This window comes from Coturnix japonica, chromosome 4, assembly GCF_054131305.1.
Source record: "Coturnix japonica strain WE chromosome 4, WE-NBRP24, whole genome shotgun sequence".
NCBI lineage: Eukaryota > Metazoa > Chordata > Aves > Galliformes > Phasianidae > Coturnix > Coturnix japonica.
The window spans coordinates 68176479-68198125 of NC_140666.1; the positions used below are offsets into that span (position 1 = coordinate 68176479).

The 21647-nt window shown below is 36.6% G+C and overlaps 1 protein-coding gene across 29 annotated transcripts in view; it reads right to left on the reverse strand.

Moving 5' to 3' along the window:
- Positions 1 to 1859: 1859 nt before the first annotated feature.
- Positions 1860 to 21647, reverse strand: part of DCUN1D4 (defective in cullin neddylation 1 domain containing 4) — a 33873-nt gene continuing 14085 nt past the window's right edge. For 24 of the 29 annotated variants that reach the window (XM_015862336.3, XM_085545462.1, XM_085545463.1 and 21 more), the window contains 8 exons: positions 21028 to 21142; positions 13413 to 13504; positions 11227 to 11297; positions 9575 to 9666; positions 8579 to 8687; positions 6794 to 6898; positions 6257 to 6359; positions 1860 to 6146 (listed from right to left, as the gene is read on the reverse strand). In XM_015862336.3, coding sequence (XP_015717822.1) covers positions 6091 to 6146; positions 6257 to 6359; positions 6794 to 6898; positions 8579 to 8687; positions 9575 to 9666; positions 11227 to 11297; positions 13413 to 13504; positions 21028 to 21098 — 699 coding nt within the window. In that variant the 5' untranslated portion in view covers positions 21099 to 21142 and the 3' untranslated portion in view covers positions 1860 to 6090. The remainder of the gene's footprint in view (positions 6147 to 6256; positions 6360 to 6793; positions 6899 to 8578; positions 8688 to 9574; positions 9667 to 11226; positions 11298 to 13412; positions 13505 to 21027; positions 21143 to 21647) is intronic. The other 5 variants (XM_085545468.1, XM_085545464.1, XM_015862337.3 and 2 more) reach the window with 1 other exon arrangement.

Here is a 21647-nt window from a genome sequence, read left to right on the forward strand (position 1 = left end):
GCACACACAGTACGACTTCTCCAAAAAAGAAGGAAGGTCTGACAGTATGTTGGTAATGGTCTGGGCCTTACTTAGACCTCTCAGCTAAAGGGTCAAAAAGACACTGTATTCCTCAGAGTCAATGAGTGCAGGAAAAAAAAAAAAGCCTTATGGGTAGGTGGTGAGAATGAAATAAAACTTGGATTTTTAATTACTTTTTTACTATATGGCGATAGTTAACAAGTTGTCTGCCAAAGGCACAAGACATCTCAGCCTTTCTAGAGAACATTAATTACTGGGCTAGAAAACAAGCCTTGAATACAAACACATTCATATTTAATCTACATATAATTAATATCAGAAACTATTTGGGCAGCAATATGGAAATTCTCCTAGTACAGAAGACTGTGACTCACTTCATAATAAATAAAAGGAGCAAGCAACATTCTTACAAGTGCTGAAGGCAATTCCAGCTCTGATCATCAACTTGAACTTACTGAAAAACAGCTTCCCTAGTATAATATCCACATGAGAATATTATTTAAAGACAAAGATATTGACATTAAAAAATATTGTCAAAAACCTTCAGAGTGTAGTCTATTAATAGACTGGTCTTCTCACCCAGTGTTACATTTGAATAACACCTGGAATTTTCTTTAGCATATGTTTCACATCACAGATGAGGTTGGAAGTGACTTCTGGAGGCCATCTGGTCCAGTCTCTACTCAAGCAGAGCAGAGTGCCCAGGCCCATGTCCAGGAGGCTTTTTAAGATCTCCAAAGAGAAGATTCCACAGCCTCCCTGGACAGTCTCTTCCAGTGGTCCATCACCTTCACATCACAGAAACGCATCCTGATGTTTAGAGAGAATGTCCTGTGTTCCAGATTTTGTCCATAGCCTCTTGACCTAGCGAGACACCACTCAGAAGAGCCCAGCTCCTTCTTTGCATCCTCTCCTCACATATCTGTACACACTGATGGGATTCCACACACACTGAACCTTCTCCTTTCTCTCCCACGTATGAGAGGCACTCCTCTACCTTCATCAGCTTTATGGCCCTCCACTGGACTCTGTCCAGGAAATCCACATCTCTCTAGTACTGAGGAGTCCAAACCTGGTCACAGCATTCCAGGTAAGGCCTCACCAGTGCTGAATGAAAGGGAAGGATCACCTTCCTCAACCTGATGAGGACACTCCCCCTGATGCAGCCCAAAGACTAATCTTCTCTACCACAAAACCACATTGCTGACATGGTTCATCCTGCTGCCCCCCCCCCCCCCCCCCCCCCCCATTATCAGGGGGGTCATAAATTCAGCATCATTCAGGTCATTAATGAGAATGTGCTCAACAGGACCGAAGCACAGCCCGAACCTGAGGCACAGTGCTAGTTACAGGCCTCTAAATGGACTTTGTGCCTCTGATCACAATCCTCCTAGTGCAGCTTTCAGCCAGTTTCCAACCCACAACATCATCTGCTCATCCAGACAGTATTTCATCAGCTTCTCTAACAGGATCTAAGAGGAAGACAGCATCAAAAACCTATGTCAAGGTAAGTAGGTAACAAAGATGCTTCTTTAAGAACCTGTCTTATAAAAAAGACAAATTCAGCAGCAACACTTCCTGTTAAAATAAATAAATGTATAACATCACTGTTTTACATCCACTCACCCCATTTGAAACATACCTGTTTCCAAACATTTTAAGTATTAGTTTGCTGTAACTTTGTAAATAAGAATCACAAGATCATATATACTCACCTTCAACAGGATTTTGGAACCCAAGGAAGTTCTCTGCTAGATGATAAAGGTTGTCAGTGGAGGAGAACAATATTCACATTAGAGAATTTCTGAAGCATGAACCACAGAAAAATCTTAAGTCAGTTTCTGAAACCAACACAAATACTCTTTATTTGTGGGATTCCATTTTACATCAACGCCAGCAAAAGACCTAAAAATTAACCAGATGAACTCATGGAAGGTGGTATAACAGCATTTCCACCAGTTTGTAAGTCACAGGAGTTTAGCACACCTTATGCATGTAATACCCAAATAACTACGACACAAAGCATTCACAGTTACAGGTTAACCGCTGTTCCAACAGCAGCTTCATTAGGAACTACTTGGTGACAACACACATACATACACACGCACGTACATAGAGAGGGGAAAAAAAATAAAACACATATTGGTCTCAGTTACAGACAGTGACCTATTCAGCTGGTGAACGGGTTCTATACACTTACACAGCAATAAGAATGGGTAAAATATAAGGCTTTTAAAGAGGTATCTTAGTACTTACAATTAGAAGCAGGGATGGTAACTTTTAAAGCTGTCTATATGAATTTCAAGAGCATTTAACAACCTGTTAAGACTTGTAGCTAAGGGTCAACAGAAATCTGGGGAAACTCTTACATAACTGAATTCCACTCCTTTCCCTCAAGAAAATGTAATTTAGGGATATTAACTAATTAGCAATGAGATAAAATTGATTTTGATTGTGCAAATATTATTTGTGTTAAAATAAAATGTATTTAATCGTGATAAAATGAGACATGCTTTCAATCCTCTACATATGTCAGAAAAGGCCACATATAGGTGACTTAAATATTTAAGACTGTCTTTAAGCTAAAATAAACAAGTTTTAACTGCAAGCACAAATATATAAAGCATTCCAAGAAATTCCATCCTCCTTTACTTGCACTTTGTGAAAACAAACAACATAAAAATTAATAAGAATTAAAATTAGTATTTAATTTACAGTATTTTTGCTGTATAATTAAATTAGTGTATATTTAATTTGAGGAATATTTGTTACTAATACTCTATACAGCTATTTGGACGGTAAAGAGCACTAAAATGTTTGTGAACTATCAACTGCTGCCTCATACTTATCTGGTTTCCTTTAATTAACTATCTCTCCATTTTACATCTTCTAAGTACCAGGCATGAACTGCAAATAAATCATCATGTTTCTGCTACAAGTGCAGTTACATTACACCAAAAGGATAAGCACAAGACCCATGAACACATCTGCCAGAAAGACCTCCCAATATTCAAGAAATTAGGACATTCTGTATACTACTGCTCAAGTGTGCGTGGGGATGGGGGGGAAAAAGGATATGGGGAAGTACATCAACAGTATGACAATAAAACAAACTAAAAAGCAAACATCAGACTTGTACTAAAAGTAATTTGAGTGGCTTAGTTAAGTTTCAATGAACTTAGTTAAGTTTCTACAATTATTTAAAAATGAGAGGGAATTCCTTCAGAATACTAGACCTTGCAGCGTTAAGGTTCTTTGTGGGTCAGAAAATGCAGCAAAAACAGAAGGATGGATAACAGGGATGGTCATTAAGCCATGATGGGTTGCTTTTTTTTCCCCCTCAGACCACTTCTGTCCATCCCTGTACATTTTAGTACAGTTACATTTGTGGTTTATCTTTTATGCTCATTATAAACCTGTCAAAGAACACAGATTCATCTTGGTTGCGAGTGGCAGATACAATGGTCAGTATCTAATCACTTCCCAAACACATTCTTCCTTTCCATCACTCCAAATTACTTTTATCCAAAGAGGAAAACGAAAAGTTTACTCATACAGCGTGAGTACTTTGAGGTTTCTTTTTCTCTCTTTTCTTTGCCTTCAAACTTTGTATCCTGCCATACATTACAGAAACCCTGAAAGAAAGCACCCAGGTAAGCTGAACAGATTTCTGCTGACCCCGTTACATGAAAATGACACCTGTAACAGGAATAGATTAAAAGTGTCTTTGGCTCTTGCTTCCATTACTGGAAGCCACATTTTTGTGACATACAAAACTTTCAATGCAAACCTTGTATTTTAGCAGCATTCGTGCTAATTTGTGCTAACTTCTAGAGTGAGTAACTAGCCTAACACTTAAGAAAATTACACTATTTCACTTAAGATTTTAGCAAACGCAACGTAGCCTGATGTTACAAATCATATTGCTTCCAATGTCATTCTCTAAGAACTAAATCAGCAGTTCCACTGATATTTACTTATAGTTATACTCTGGCAATATACACATTTACATCAGAAGTCTTATTAAAGTGTGTGTAAGAGACTTATTGTAAACATTAAATACCACACTTCACTGAATTAATGTCTTGTGCAAAACTGGCATCAAACATGGAATTAAGATTACATTAATAAAGAAAAAGCAATGACTACGTATGTTTTACCACTACTAACTGTAAAGGATGCTATTTATTTATTTAGTGTCATGGAAATCCAAAGGTGATTCTTTCATGGGAAATGGTAGTACTTTCTTCTTAGCTTCATGAAATTCTGGGCTTTGTATGTGAATACATATTGTATACTTACGTACATACAAATACACACAAACACATACGAACAATTTTTGTCTTTGGCAGCTTAGTCTGACAAACAAAAACCACCAACAAAACACAGATTTGAACACAATTAGACTACCCATACCAACAGGTACAACCTGCCAGACCAGGGCAGTAAACCAACACGATTCTGCAGAACTAATACTGAGAGTAGCCAAGTTAGCAACAGTTGTTCCCGACTTCAGTGATATCAGAATAGGACAGCTGAAAAATTCACATTCAACCTAAAAACACATCCTCCCTCCCCCAAACCCTGGATTGCATTCTGAAAAACATCTGAACTGCCAATACCTCATCGAACGTTCCTACAGAAAAGTAATGCTATTCTTTGTTTTGCAGTATCCACTGGCCCTTTTTTGTTAAACGTTCCACAAATTAATACGGAACATTTTATTAAATCCTTAGGAAACAAGGTTTAATAGCACCGGATCCTTTGAGAACCTATTTATAAAAGTCAATGCTAATGGTTTGGTTGTTGTTTTGTTTTTTTAATAAAGAAGAGTAAGGCAAAGACAAGGCAACAAAAATACAGAAACTGAGCATCACCCCATTCACTCACTCACTTTTCCCAAAGTAATTACTAGAACTGTCCTACACAGATAAAGAAATTAGTGAAGTAGGAAGTGGTCCCTAATAAAAAGTAGTCATTTAATACTGGTGTTTAACATGCCCATTGCCTGCAACAGGCATCCTGCTAGGGAATTCCAATCCCCAGCATGAAAGAAAAAGCAACATTTTGACAACACGTTTAATTACTCAGAAACAAAGTTAGAGACCATGTGAAAGACCAACATCACAAATCAGAAAAGAGAAACCTCTATGACCTACGCGCTAGAGGTGAGCAGATTTTATTCCCCAGACCACTATTTTTAGCGAGAACTTTAAGTTTCACTATATTGCAACAAAATCCGAACACACTCGGTACAACAGAAATTAAAAGGACTATGCCAAAGGCAATTTACAAAAGTCTAAAACTCATTTTTTAAAAGGTACTTTAATTTGTTCAGTTGTACCTGTAACGACTACTGCAGTTTTAACATGAAAAAGTCAGTACTTTTCCTTCAAATGGAAATAAACTGTGGCATGTACAACTACTACAGCATTTTAATATTTATATATGATTTTTGTGGTTGTTTTTAAGACATCAATGCTTCACTCCTATTAAGCCATAGGTCAAGTTTGGCGAATTCCCATTAAGAAAGTCACTGCATGTCTTCTCCCCTCAGAAATTGGCATCTCAAATAGTAACATGAAAATTGACAATAGTTCTTCACCGTAACTATTTCCAGGCAGTCTGTTCATTTTCTGAAATGCCACATTTGAGACCAAAAGAAAAGCAAAAGAACTAAAGTTTCAACTAACATGTAAGTGATGACTAGAAATATGCCACAAAATTATTTTAACAATACATTTCTGCAGAAATAATTCCTAGTTGAAGCTTTTCTTTTTATACACATATACAAAATTTCGACAGCAATATACACATAATCACAGTGAAGACGCTGGCAAGTTCACCAATTTGTAGTGTAAATACAAAATGCAAAGCAGCCTTCAAAGAGAACAATGCTACACAGCAAGCATAGCTAGCTTGTTAAATGGCAAACACCAAAAGTTCCCTGCAAAAGGGACGCAGTGCAAGAAAAGCAGCATGCACTTTGATACAAATAGCAGTTTATGGCTAATGGTTGACATAACTGTGGTAACAGTGACTCTTGAGTGGCTGTGCATAGTTGAACTCCTACGTCATTTGTTTTCCTTTATACCATTCCACAAACTCATCCAACAATACTGGCCCTGTAGAGAGATCAAATAACTGTATTTTACAAAATTTCATAAAAGAGCACCAAATGATTAAGCTCAGGGAAATAAATTATTTTAGAACACCAACATATGGCAGTACTTACAGGCTCCATCTTCATCATAATTACTGAGGTCAAGGTTGATTGTTCTGCTGAATTCAAGAACGTTACACCATTGGTCCTTATTGATAACTTTGTATTTTGATTGCTGCTTGAGGCAAGAAACAGAAGTTACTGAAACATATCTTCAACTCCTCCAAATTCAGGTTCTCATGCAGGAAATTTAAGCCTTGGAATGAATTATCATTATTTGCATCTCATCTAAAACCAAATAGGATCAAAGAAGCCACTAAACAATCAAACTAGTACTGAATAATTTATGTTTTACTTTAAGCCATCTTTTAGTGAACAAATAGGCATCAATAAGAACAGAAGTCAAGAAGTAAATCAAAGACTCTGTCTTATATCAAATAGAGATCAACAGCATAGGGATTTGAAGAACATGAAGACTGGAATGATAACCAGTTGCAAATGCCATTTTGGGGGGTGTTAGTATAACTTAATTCAGAAAAAAAAATCTATTCAATCTATATCTAAGTAAAACAGTGTCAGACAAGACAAAGTCTATTTCAACACCCTCACCTCTAGAAACTGATGAAATACTGGAAAAAGAGACCATGTTTTTCCTAAAAGAAGGCCCAACATGCACTTGGCAGTATTTATGTCTAGGCTGCGCTGGTCCTTTTCCTGGAAATGGAAAAAAACATAAAAAACATTTATTTACATCAATATTATTATTATTATTTAATAAAAAAACCAACCTTCTACTAAAGCTTCCTTCTTTACAACTACTGGCTTGCTGCAGAAGATGCTTTCCATAGCAATGACAGTTATCTGAGAAAGTCTCACTGATGAGGCATGTATTCCTGTTTGTGACTTCCTAGCTTCCTACGAAACAATATCCATACCCATGTTTGCAGGTATGCATCTGCATGGCCATAAGTGTGTTCAAGTAGCATCACTGCATGTATTTCCTGAGGTTTTCTCACAACCACAAGAACTGCTGGAAGGTAACTAAGCAGCTGTCAGTTAACAGTGACTATGTGAATGTGATCAGAGGAGGATCCTTGTTCTGTTATTCTACTGATCACATTAAAATCAAACTAAATGAATTACCAAACAAGCACAGGTAACACAATACTGTGACATATAGCAAATGGAGACTTCTCTCAGAACTATCCCAGTTTTGTGCCAAATTAGCAGCAGTTACATTCAGGCTTGCGGAGCCAGCAATTAATTTTTTGCTGTTTGTTGTTGCTTGTGAGTTACTTTGTCTTTTAATGAAAATACATCACCATCTGTATCTAGCAGATTCATTATACCTGATTAGTAAGTAGGTTTTAATGAACTTGATAACATGACTTTGGTACAAAGATCTTGAAAATACGCCACCCACTGACCTCTTCTGAAGTGCTTCATTTGATGGCAAGTCACTTATTTTTGATTGGCCACCAGCTGGCACAGATTTGCTACTAGGAAAACTTTTTTTTTTAAAATCAGCTCAAAATATTTCACCAGTATCTTGAACTTGTTTGGCAACGTTAAGTATTTCTAACCTCCGTATTTTATTTTCAGCAAAATTAGCAGAATAAGCCTTCACACAATGTACTTGGTTCTCACTGGGATGGAGAGCAACTTGTCTGCTGAGGTGTTCTAAGTCTTCAACCAAAATAAAGCTGATAATACATCAATGTTTTAGCCACTGCCAGACTGTGTTTGCACAGCATCAAATCCTTTGATGTTTTTCTCTCTGCCCACTAGATGAATAGACAGAGGATGCACAGGAGGGAGGGCAGATGCAATCAGGCAGACAAATCAAAGAGATACTCCATGCCATACAGCATCATGCTCAGCAACAAAAGGGAGATAGCAGATTTATGGAAATTAGTCATCTGTCTAGGTCTACCCCTGAAAGATGGTGAGCAACTGTCTTTGCAACACTTGCTTTTTTTCCCTTTTTTCTTCTATTTCTACTTCTCCTTCACTCAATGAACACTTATCACAGCCCACACATTTTTCTTGCTTTTACTCTTCCCGCCATTGATATCAGGACATTTCTTTATATTGTTTCATAAATGTTAAGACATAATTGATGATCTTACAAGACTTTTAAAAATCAATATTTATATTATAACCACCTCTTATCGTGTTTATTATTGTTACCAATCACAGAAGAGGCTGAAATGCATTCCTGCTTTAAATATGTTCACGCTCAAAAAACTCAAACAGTAAGAAAAAAATGTGATTGTAACACAAACATTTGTTAGAAAGAATCTCGAGCGATAGGTTAAGAGAAACATATTTACGCTCAAGCATCACCCATCACAGTAAAGTTTAGTTTTTATGTTAACATTCTGCAGTACTCACCCGTGCAAAGTCAAATGCATATCTATAAATAAGTTTAAAATTGGTAGGCTCATTTAATAATGATCTCAAGCAATCCAGAGAATTTCTCAATTTTTCTGTAGTATCACATCTGAAAGAAAAGCAAAGAGTGAATTCATAGTCAACATTCTTACACAGATGTCTGGTGAAAAAGAATCTCTAAAATGTATCCCTATCACTGCATTAAGTACGAAGGCATAAGTTTGCCTGTATAAGAGGCCTTGATTTAACCCATAGAACAAAACACATGTAGACAAAATAGTAAAGTCTTATGCTTGTACTGTAATAACAAATTGTTTGTAGCTGCAGAAAACACACTCCCTGTGAGATTAAACCACAGATTTGTCCACAAAAGGAAAACAACCAACAAACTGCAGAAGGGAAAACAATACTTCTATAGGCTCAGCAAAGTTATAGAACTTCCTAAAATTTTGGTGATCCTGCTCTGTAAAGATAAGCCAAAATACTCTTCTTTCAACGCTATGAAACGTGTTTATTCAACTCCTTCTATATTAATTATGCCATCAAGATAAGATCTCAACAGGAGAATCTCTCATAGAGAGAACATGAAAATGCAGTCACAAAAAAAATGCTTGCAATGTTTAACATTTTAAACTGAATATGCTTTAACAACATACCAATATCTAGCACTCGTGCAATGACACTGAAGTTAAGAAATAAATAGGTCCTACCCAGTGACAAAGACGGATGTTCTTGCAGACAGAAACAATGCACATCATTATACTTCCCTTTTCTTGAGGCTGCAGACATTATGAAAGTATTCAACAAGGAGCATCCAGGTTTCAAGTTGTCTTTGAATGAACCATATCACCAGAAGCAGCGACAAAAAAATATTGCTTCTGCTCTACAGAACAGCACTCTATTTTAAGTTATGATTTAAAATATCAAATTGCTTTTTTTTTTTTTTTACAACAGCCTTAAAGAAAAAAATCTTAAGTCTTTTTTCAAAGTACTTACTGTAGTGATGTCATTCCTTTTAACCATTCCTGTAATGTAAAGTAGCCCATGTTTTGTGCATCCAACTTCCATGCTAAAACAAGCATTACTACCTGTTTCAGAGCAAAAAAAAAAAAAGTGAAAGCTGAAGATAATCAACAAAAATACCTGTGTTTTTTTCCAGTTGCTGTTTAGTAGGCTACTTTTCTCAAATAAACAAAACATTCAGAACTTTGCTATTGAGCAGCTATTTTAAATCCACATATAACAGACGTGCACACAATTGAAACCATAAGATAGCAGCACAAAGATAGAAAGTCAGTATCAGTTAGGTTAGCCACCTTACTTCAAGGAAGCATGCACAGAATGTCACAGTAGTAAGTTAGTGTGCATTGTAACCATGAAGAAGATGAGCCAGCACAGGCTACAGAAAAGGTTTCCCAAAATTATTACATCTAAGCACTAATTTGAGACAAGTTACATTTGTTAAATTTATCTAGGTGAGCATCCATTGCAATGCATAAGCTTTACGAAATCTAATTGTTCTAAAGGTGATAATGATCCTCCATGAATCCACATACCACAAGATACCGTCAATCCCATCTAATTCTGCAAGTCTGAATATGAGGTACAATTCAAGTACATGTTAAGTACACTGAATGAATTAACATTAGCACGTATCAGTCCAGAGGCTGATTCATAACTGCTTCAATTTTGCCCCAAAGGAAACTGAATCCTTTTAATATCTCACATAGAAAGCTGAAGTAATAAAGAACTTGAAAAAGTAGTATTGGAATATTACTGTCATATTCGGGATAGTTAAGATATATACATGGAAAAAGTGGCAGACAACTGTCCCTGCATACTAGAAGGAAAAAAGTGAAATCAAGCAAATTAAATTTTCTCTTCTGATTAATACTAATGCAGCCTTATATTGTTAATGCAAAGTCAGAATATCTACTTATATACCTGGAATCTCCCTATCAATTTCAAGGGTTTATCACACTAATAAATTCCAAAGGTAGCAAATTACATCTTTTATAACCAGCAAATCTTTCAAAAACATCTCTCTCATTTTAACCATAATGGTTTACAAACATAGCAAAAGATGGGACTTGCATATACGTTTTAAAAATCATGTATTAGATACCAGGAAAAAAGGCTGTAAAAGGCACATATATAAAATTCTCTCTCCTTCATATATATAAAAATTCACCTTACTTGGGTACTGAAACACCATAATGGGAGCACTAATTTCACTCACAATATTTGAAACCCCTTTCTCCCATAGAAAACATGAGCTGGTAGTTGTGTTAAATTTCCAGTGCTGTCGCAGAAAAGATGTCGTCACCTCTTTTAAAACTTTTTATTTATTTCTTTTGGCAGGAAAGGAGTGAGGGGAAAAAAAGAAAAAAGGGAGGAGAGGCGGGGAAAGGGGGGACAGGAGAAGGTGTGGCAAAAGCAAATTGAGTTTTAAGTTAAGTAGACAGTCCTAGTTCCAGAACAAAGGCAAGTTGGTTCCAGATGTGTACTTCAACCTCACTGCTTTATATTCCTTTCTCTTCCAAAATGTCTATTTGAATTTTTTAAATTCTTGATGGAAAACAAAGAGAATTTAGATAGCTTCATCGTCATTATAACACACTATGCCCCCTCTGAATGGACAAACTTACATTTTCTGGTTCAACTCCAATGTCTTCACAAAATTTCTCCATACCTTCTGGTCCTACAATGTCATCGGTGCCTGCAAAGAAAACGCATTTTACATTTCTGAGAATTATAATGGACTGATCCTTAGAGGTTAAGAGAAATTTAATCAGAGAGTACAATCTGAATTTTCATATGCTTTAGTCTGGTTAATTTGGCACGCAATAAATATTTCCCCACTTACAATCAGATGTTGATACACACGTATCTTTATCTCACCTTTGGAAACAAAGACAGAAAAATGATAGAACAAATTGTCACTCTTGCTAACAACTTTTATTCCGCCCAGTTACCAAGAGAACCTTGGAAGAGCACATGAATAAGATCTTGAGCAGTACAGACTAGCAGAACATCCAAGTAATATTAGTATGGTTAAATGAGTGAACAATGATTACTGAAACTCATTTATCAGCTTGAATCTCTACTGTTATCATAACATTGTATCACATAAGATTATGGTGTCTAGATATCTGTGATACAAAAGTTTGTCATTCCCAGAATCTTAATCCTTACAGTTTCATTCATACGTTAACTCTACAAAACATCATTTACATAAAAGACTCTGAAATAAAAATGCCATTTTCCTGTTTATTCGCATTGCAATAATACTACAGGTACACACTATGTGAATTTTAGTAACTGCTGGGAAAAATAGCTATATCTTTGCTGAGTTAAAAAGAAAAAAGGTTCAAAAACATGTTATTAAAAAACTCTACCTTTGAAATGCTGTTCAGTCAACACGTTTGTGGCATCTACATTATGTTGTCAATAAAGGTTGTACACATTGATTGTACTGTGCTTTTTTTTAGTATACTTCATATTTGGACTATTTTTTTCAGAATTATTTCATTCACATTAAGAGGAGCTTACTTTAGGAAGAAAAGCACTAGAGGTTGACATCCGTACTTCTATTCAATATAAAGAGTACAAGAAAAAGGTATGAAAGGGAAAATAATTCTAAGTTTTACTATTATATGACCTACTTTCTAAGAAATAACAAGGTTTAATTAAATATTTTTCCATCTTCCATCCTCCTACGACATCCTCCCATTTACACTTTTGACTGTAATCAAGAGCCTTCAAAATAAAATTAATTCTGTAATACAGACACACTAGGGGAAAAAAATAAACACTGGGTCCAGTGCAAACTATCCACTGATATAGAGGAGAAGACTTTAAAGAAAGAGCACAAAAGAGATTATTACTTGAAAAAAGATTTCATTTTTTACAATGTTATTCAATACAGTAAACAAAATCATACTCTCCACTTTTCTGTTATATCTTGCTGTATGCAGTCAATGGAAAACCTAGAGATCAGGTGCAGCTTGAATTTGCCTTAATCTCCTTTCACAGACTGCCCCAGACATGTGAAATCTCGAGCTACTTAATTTAGCATATATAATTTTATTAGAAGAAAAAAAATAATTTATTACATCAAATTAAGTCATTCTTCATTACACATAAGGAGAGACAGAACAGCACAAGCTGTGAGCAATGTTATCTAAAACAACAGCAGAAAACTGCTAGATGACCTTGTTATCTTTGTCAAACCCCTATTTCACTTCTTTTTGGTCTTCTTTACAGTCATGAAATATTTTTCCCCATACTTGAAATTCTCCCCTTCAGAAAAGATGTGTAAAAAAAAATGAAAACAAATAATGACCAATGACTTCACTCACTGTTACTGAGTGATCTGTTGTGACCATTGATCATAATCATTAACCCTATACTACCTGAAGGAAGTTCTCGTACATTAAAGCAATAGTAAGTAATTCGGTTGACCCTCTTTGTACCTGCTAATGGAAAACTATTCAACGTCAGGACTGTTATGGAATACTTGTGTTTACTTGTTTCTGTGCTAGAAACTAGAACCACCAGATTTAACAGCAAAAGTTAATTCTACTACCTCCACTACCTTTTCATTTAGTTAGTTATTTTTACATTACAAACATACCTTCCCTAGGAACAGTCCTGCACTACTCAGTGCTAACACAGCAAATGGAGTAACTATATTTATAGAGCCAGACAGGTAACAACAGAAGTAGAATTTTAAATATAAACTAGATTAAAGTATGTTCATTCACTCAGCTCACTTAAAACCGTTTTCGTAGGCTAAACTGTTAGTGAGAGGAAACTGGCATTTCACACTTACCTGCATATTCATAGAACCATTCTAAGCATCTTTTACTCGAAAAGACTTCCTCTTCTGCTTTTATTCTAGTTGAATCATATTTTCTGTACATTCTTAAAAATAAAAAAAACCAAAAAAACAAATTAGTACATCACTTTTCAAACAGCAACAGTCTAGCCAACAGCCATTGTAAGCAGCAACACAATTAGTTTCACTAGCAAATTTACTCAACATTCTGACCTTGTATTGAGTCATTTAGTGAGCTGCTTAGCAGAGTAAGAATCACTGAATCTACTGTGCTTGCTCAGTCTGTAACAGTTCAACTGATCCACAACACCTTATCCATGTGCATGAACCATCCTAACAACAGAGATAGCCTGGTCCAGATTCAACCCCAAAGTACTTTATGCAAGTCCATATAAGACTTGAGCATATTACTAGCTACCATATTCAACTGACAGGCTGAAACTTGGTTGTGGGTCTAAATCCATAGTAATTCCACGTTATTGTCAACTGTAGTCCTACGTGGATATGCACACAGACCATGCATTATTTATTAACTATAGAGAACTGAACACAGTTTTTGCCTCTTCAGAAATTCTAGAAAAGGCATAAAGAGCAAAACAGGTGTGACCCATAGTAATACTATTCTGAAGGCAGTAAGTTGGTAACAAACAAAAAAAAAAAAAACAAAGGACAGAGGAGGTTACAAGTCCTCACTGACAGTAATTCAAAGAATCCCATTCATTATAAGTTATAACAACAGCTACCTGAAAAGTTAAATCTGTAGTGCTCCTTTCCTCACAGAGATGACTGACAAGGTAATATTCTCCACAGACAAACCTAAAGAACTGTAACTACTTTCAAGAAATAACACTGAAGTACCAGCCTCCTGAATTTAGTGTCTGAATCAAATAAAACATACAACGTGTGACGGAAATTACTCCATCCTCCTTAAACTCTTCTAAATCAGAAAACACCAATTGTGGTAGCTTGTTAAAGAGACAAGACTCAGCAGCGCAAGTAGTTGGATCAGACTGTGCAGCAATGAACATTTCCATCACTCTACAATAGTTTAGGCTAGAAGATGGAAAAGAGCTGAGGAGCAAAGATGAGAGAAGCAAGCTATAAACTGTTCTGCAAATGCTCCAAGCATGCAGCCTTTCCTCTCAAAACACCAACCCTTGCTGGGGGCAGTCAAACAAGCTGCTAACTGGTTCCACAATCATTCTGAAACAACTCCATAAAATTAAATGGAGTTAATTTCATCACCATTTTGTCCTTCTAGCTAAACGTGCAAAAGATCTCTCTACTTATAAGATTGAAGTACAATCATTTTCTGCTATCAGCACTTTCCACCTGGTTGTTTGGAGCTATCTAGTAAAAGGTTCACATTGCACTGACAGCAGCACAAAGAACTATTTTAAGTTAAAGCAACTAACCATTAGAAAAATAATGTTCACAGGAAAATTATAACCTGATAATTAGAAGACAAATATAAATGAAGATCTTTAGAAATGTCAGTATTGAAAGAAAAATCCACATTGCATTGAAACATGCTGACCTTCAAGAAACAGAAACTCAGCATGAGCCATACACCTCAAAAACATACACTGATAAACTCAAGACTCACTTTACTCTTTATTTAATTTTGAAAACACTGTTTCCTATTTGAATTATCTAATCTTAGCCTGCATAAGCTTTATTGCAGTTGCAAAGGAATAGGATGACTTTGCCGACCAATAAGGAATCAACCAAACGAGAAGCTATTCGGTCAGATACAGTCAAAGCTGGAGACATCTCCTGCCTTGAACTCTCCCCACCTACTTTATTTATTTTTGGAATCAGTCTGAAAAAAAAAACGTTCTCATAGTTGCAGAATTAACTGTGATTAGGAATGACTCATCCAACACGTTTCAGGATATTCTGAATTCAAAGAAAACAGAAAAAGCAAGCATAGAGACAAAGGAAGACATTCTGCTACATTAACAAAAGTTTAATTACTCAATATCCCCTTATTTTCTGATGCAAATATGAAAAAATTCCAACCAAAATATAAACTTGAAAACTGACAGTAGCAGGAGTTTGCATGAAAAGCTCGTGTAGCTCCCTAAGACAGAATGACACTCACCACAAGAGTGGGGCTGATAAAGTGCCTCCCCTGCTTGCTCAATTAACTTGTCTACACAGTGGCTGTCTGGGAAGGAACCCTCAAGAAACATACACTGATAGAGCTCTTGATCATTGAAGTATTATAGACAAAGGATTCCTGCACTTTCAGTGGGCAGGATTAAATACTATAGCCTGAGCCAAGACACCAGCAATGACAGGCAGAGTAAGAGGAACAGTACGTGTAAGAGAAATAGGAAATCAGAACATAAAAAAGCACCCCCCTTTATACATTCATTGTACCTACGTTAAGCAAGTTTTCATAGAACCAACATGGATTTGCTGTGTTTAAAGCTAAAGTTGCTGTTTAGGAACTGGAGGAAGCAATGATAACTGAAAGTTCACACACTCAACACGTGACCAGGTAACCCAGTATCTGGCCAGTAGAGTCTGACTTCTCAGAAACCAGAACTGATCACAGATCTTTCAAGATTTGATGCTAATAAACTACTTCATAAAATTCAAAAATTAGAAAGGATATCATCTCGGGCTACCCTCATTTCTGCTGTAAATTACAACCAAAAGGAAGTAACAACAGATCATGCATTTTGCAAGACAAGAATCATTTGAGAGGGAAAATGACAGAAGCAAGCACACATAAGCAAACCTTGTATTAGTTAGCTTTCATATGCAGAGATGAAGCTCATCTTCACACCACGTACTGTAAATAGCAAATGAGTTTCCCCTCTCAGAAATAGCTGGTTTGTCTAGACTATTAGAGAGACTCCTAATCCCTAGAGCGAGATGAGGGCAAGTTACAAACAAGAAACTGGGTAAGCATCTGAGATCAGAGCCCAGGACAGCTCTGTTCAATGTCACTGCAAGCTCAACCTGGCAGCACTGTGTAAGGGTGGTTCCAGATGCTAGTTCAGAGGACACAGTCTCAATACAGATTTGATTGCTTGAAGAATCAAGTGCAGAGAGGAAAACCACAAACCACAAGAAAGTCTAGCGCCGATTTTGGATCATAGAATATTTCTCCCATCTTCAGAATTTCTCTGCATACACTATAAGACGATGTGCTTTGTGCTAAGGGTAGTACCCTTTGCTACACAAGTGAATATAAACTGCCTTAGTGCACATGTTAGATTTGTGAGAATCTCTGAGAACCAAACATCTACAGACTGATCTTAGGTTTACTCAAGTCCTCAATGGCTCACAGGTTTCTTACAGTGCCAGACACCAGTACCTTAGAACAGATATACAACAACTACATTACAGACTAGCAATCTGCTTATGCATTGATGGTCCATAACAGTAATCCATACAATTTCAGTCACACATCAGAGGTTAAAAAGCACACACATCCACTCAGGCTTCCAATTTTAGCAATTGTTTTATATGTAATAAAGTAAATCATGTTTTTTTTTAAAAAATGTCTTACTATTAACAAGGTGTGACAAAGACAGTCTAGAGCAACACTCAGGATAAATTCACTTGACAGGTAATTCTTTCCTATCAAAGTGCCATATTCCTCCCTATATAAAGGCTCACAGTTATCTCTAAAAACTTAAACTAACATTTTAAATTTAACAAGATTCACTTAAGGCACAGTATAAGAGCATACACTCTGACAGTCACACATCTGGTTGCTGCAGAACTATGAAGTCAAGCTCATTGGAAAGGTACAGAGATAGGGAAAATTAGACCTGTGTCTATTTGAAAAGCTCTACTTCAAGGAATGAGGTCTAGACACGTATGACAATTGGCAACACAGGCTGCCTGCCTGCAGTAGAATCAAACCAGTTGCTAAATAGCAGTAGAAGAAAGAAGCCTATCAATACTAATAATTATTGAAAACTTCCAGGGTTAGTCCCCTCCTGTCTTACTTTCCCACATTAGTAGTACAGCACTGACTGTGTTTTAAAAATTTCAGTTATTTTCATTACAGAGCATAGAGCTTGCAAATCAAGTACATCTGTTTTTAATATTGTCATTTCCTTATGTGGTCCACACATACAACCACGTATTAAATCTACTGATCTAATACAGCTTTCAGGGAAGCAGATGTATAAGGTCCAAATATACACTACTGTCATTTTTTTTCCCCTCAACATGATTCTAGAGAGAAAAGTAGAAATATTTTTTATATTAGACTATCAGGAAGAAGATGACATTATGTTACATAGCTCTGTTTTTCCCCAAGGAACAGTCAGTCTTTGCATAGAGAATGCCTAACAGATATACAGAAAGACAGTAGGGACTACGCCCTTACCTAGCAACCATCTTCACATAAACTTGCTTTACCCTATGTAAGACCCTTAACATTATGATGGAAGAGCAGCATGCAGAACACATACTTTTAAATCCAAATTGGGAATACCCGAGAGTGTGAGAATTCAAAGTACGCTATGGTCAAGGCTGCCAAACCGAGAAGGAAATTAAATGCTTGCAAGTCATTATGTTCTGGTAGGTGTGCACTGAACTGTCTGACTTCCAGTACCATCCTGTAAAATGGGATAAACCTTACTGCAATCCAGAGATGAACGCTCTGAATTATTCTCACTGTTCATCTTCCAGCAAAAAATAAATAAAAAAATAAAAAAATTCCTCCCACTAAAATATCCCATTCATGTTTCAAGGTGAAATTTCAAACACTGACTAACAGAATTCAAGCTGTGTAAGGATGGGATGCTAAAGAAAGCAAGAATCTTAGTTTTCCATAGTTAGCCTACACATGAAATCAGGTCTCCAAATAACTGCAGTCACATCTAGGTTTGTTCCTATAAATACTTTTCTTCAAAAGGCAGCAGCATCATTCCACTAATTATTCCAGAATGAGGATGTATCCCTAAAAGCCTGATACCAAGGGTGAACATTATTGCAGGTTCCCTGGTACCATATTTGTTTAGAGTTTATGAAGATAAGAGCCTTTCAAAATCTTTTTTCAGTACAGAGCCCTGCTGCAATAAGCTTTGTGCAAACAATATGCATCTCGAAAGTATTACTATTAGTATTCCTATAACCAAACGAAATATAGGAACACGAAAAGTGAAGACTGAAAGGATCATCCAACTATTCATGTAAGGTATGTATATGGATATATTTGTACACAAACCCACACACACATCCTTGTGTGTGTAGAAAAATCAAGGGAAGTTAGCAACATTTGGTTTTTGCTTTTCTGACACCCTCAACAACAACAATCTATTGGTAATCTTCAGAGTACCATCATACTGAAAGCAAATGGGAGATGGGCAATTACTGAATTTGTTAACGTTCCTCTACAACATACAAAACTTAGATAATTCCGAAAACATTTCAAGTGACAAATCCTCTCTCTGCCAGGAAATATCTTCTATAGATAATACATTTTGTTTTTCATGAAAAGCAGACATTCAAGAAGACTCTGACTACCTTTTTTTTGCTTAACTGCACAGATTCCACATAGGCTAACGTCCCCTGAAGGTTTATCCTGAGTTACCAGCATGAAGTTTCAAGTAAGTCTAAAATGAGAACAATGGTAAAGAAGACAGCCTAGGAGCCCCTTATTATATATACTGGTGTTGAACCACCTGCACCAATGTTATTGCATAAAGCATTCACACAAAGTCGGAAGCAATAGCTTTCGAGATAACTAAGCTCACCAGAGCACACTGCTACACAGATTCCTAATTTCATATTGGTTTCTGTCTAACACACCAAAATGTCCAACACTGGGGGAGAAAAAAAACAAACAGTAGGAGCTCTACCCAAAAAGTAGAGTGATGACTTGCTCAAAAAAGGTTGAGCCGGACTTGAAATACTCAGAAGAAAAATATATCTCTAAAACAGAGATGAATATTCAGTAATTAAAATCATATTGCCAGGTCTGGTGAAATACAGGCTTTTTTCTTGAAGATCAAAGCAAAAGCAAGGAAACAAAGGGAAGCTGAGGAAGCCCAAAAACCTTAGAAGTTAAGAAGGAAAACAAAAATTGGAACCACAGCAGAGAAGGATATTCCCCTCTGGCCCACAGCTGACAGATCTGGTTTCACCTCTGCTTCTAAAAGCAGGCAGAGGTTATCCCCTGAAGTACACTACAGATGGCAGTACAATGAAAACTAGATCCATTAGGTACAAACTGCAAGGCAGATAGAAAAAGCATTCAAATTACGCTTTCAAAAAGCTCTTAGTGATTACACAAACTACTAACAGTAAGAAATCAGCTTTTCATTATTTTGTTATCCAAATTACACAGATCAGTATCTTCTACTACAGACAACCTTACTTCCTAGGGGTTTTCGCTTGTTTTGCTGTCAGTGTCTTGCCAAATGGAGGCAATTTAAATTTTATAAACACCTCCGCTTAGATTCTAGAAACATTTAATCCTATTTTCACTTCTAATATTTCTCAAAATACAGCAAAAAATATCAACAACATGCAGTGTTCTTTTGCTCTTCCTAGTTTTACACACTCAGAGCAATAAAAGGGAGTTTAAATCTTTCTTCTGCCTCAGCAGATCACTTAATAAATTCCAGGGCAGCTACAGTTGTGCAACCCTATTAAGCACAATGGAGTTATAGAGGCATAACTAGAGTCTTAATTTGGCTGCTAGCATTTTTATTACTCATGCTAGTGAATAAAAAGGAAAGTATGCGGCCTCATTTCAGACTGACAGGGGAAACACATCTTATCACCTTTCTGAAGGTGCATGTTACAGAAGCTTGAGTTTTGAGTCACCTGTAACACACGAATGTAATAAAGCTCACAGAAGCAGACAAATTTTCTGGGTGTAAACATCACTTTCCAGTATCAAGATACCATATAAGTATGCTATCGCCCTCTCCCTAGAACCTACCATGCAGGAGTGCACAGTCTCCCACAAGTTCTGATTTAATTTCACATAAGTAATGACCATCTTACACATAAGGAGCACACTCAGAGGGTACTAAAGGACTGAGGCTGACTGAACAGTCACAGAAAATCTAGCATTTCCAGAACAGTCAGCTGTGCAGCACCTGTGCCAAAAGAGCAAAGTGATCTTCCACATAACCCACTTGCACTTCCATTGCTCAGAGGGAAGATGAGCAGCACTGCCTTCAATCAGCGCTCCACCATTAGCCATAACCTTGCCCAAGCAATATTCAACTTTCTCTTGCATGATCAGCATAAAACCACCAACATGACAGGGAAATATTAGCAGAATTTCAGGTAAGACTGTGGCTACAAATAGCCTACAACTACATTCACTTTTTTGACATATGAAGACATTGCTATATCTGTTAACAGTCTTTTGAACAAGCAAGTACATCTATTTTGACAGCTGGCAAACAAGAACAGAAGTTCCCTACAAGCCTGTTATATGGCTAGAAAAAGGTGAGAAGCAAACAGAAACTAGATGTTCACATCAATCACAGGCAATGGTTCCACATCAAGAAACCAATCAAATTTGAATACCATTTTGATTAGTATTTAAAAACATGATCAAATCAGCTATTCATCTTTAGATATTCCATCAGTCTTAGCCCACGGTAAGATGACATACCCATCATGTCTACTTTTCTTAGCAGATAAATCATCTCCTGCTGCAGGTCTCCTCTTTTTCCTTGGAGGCATCACTTTACTAAAGCAGTCTGATGAACTGCAAGACCGGAGACTTCCTACAGAGGGAATTAAAAACACCAGTACAAGAGATGAAACTATTGCAGACCAGTCAAACTGTGTCCACTAATAGGCATATTACAAAGGAAAGGGAAGGGAGGAAGTTAGTGGATTTATAAATTAGAAAAGGCCCCCTTTCCACAGCAAAATCTGCTTTCCATGGCATTTCTCTTTCAGTTAAAGTCAGTAATACTATGCCAAAACATACAATTGCACCAGTGCCACTTCAGTCTAACAAAAGCATCAACTAAGTCTATCCTGAAGGAGTCTTGAGTCTGAAATTTTTAGTAATTCAGATCAGAACTTCCGAGAGTTGTTCATTACTTTTTGAAATACAGATGCAACCCAAAGATTAGAGCAGCACAGCTCTAGAAAACAGAACCTTTTTGTTTTTAATCCACACTTGTTTTCTGATACTGACAGCAAGGAAAGGAGGGTTTTTTCCATTTGTCTTTGATTTGTTGCAGGAGGTGGGGAAAGGGGATTCTATTCAGGTGGTTTGTG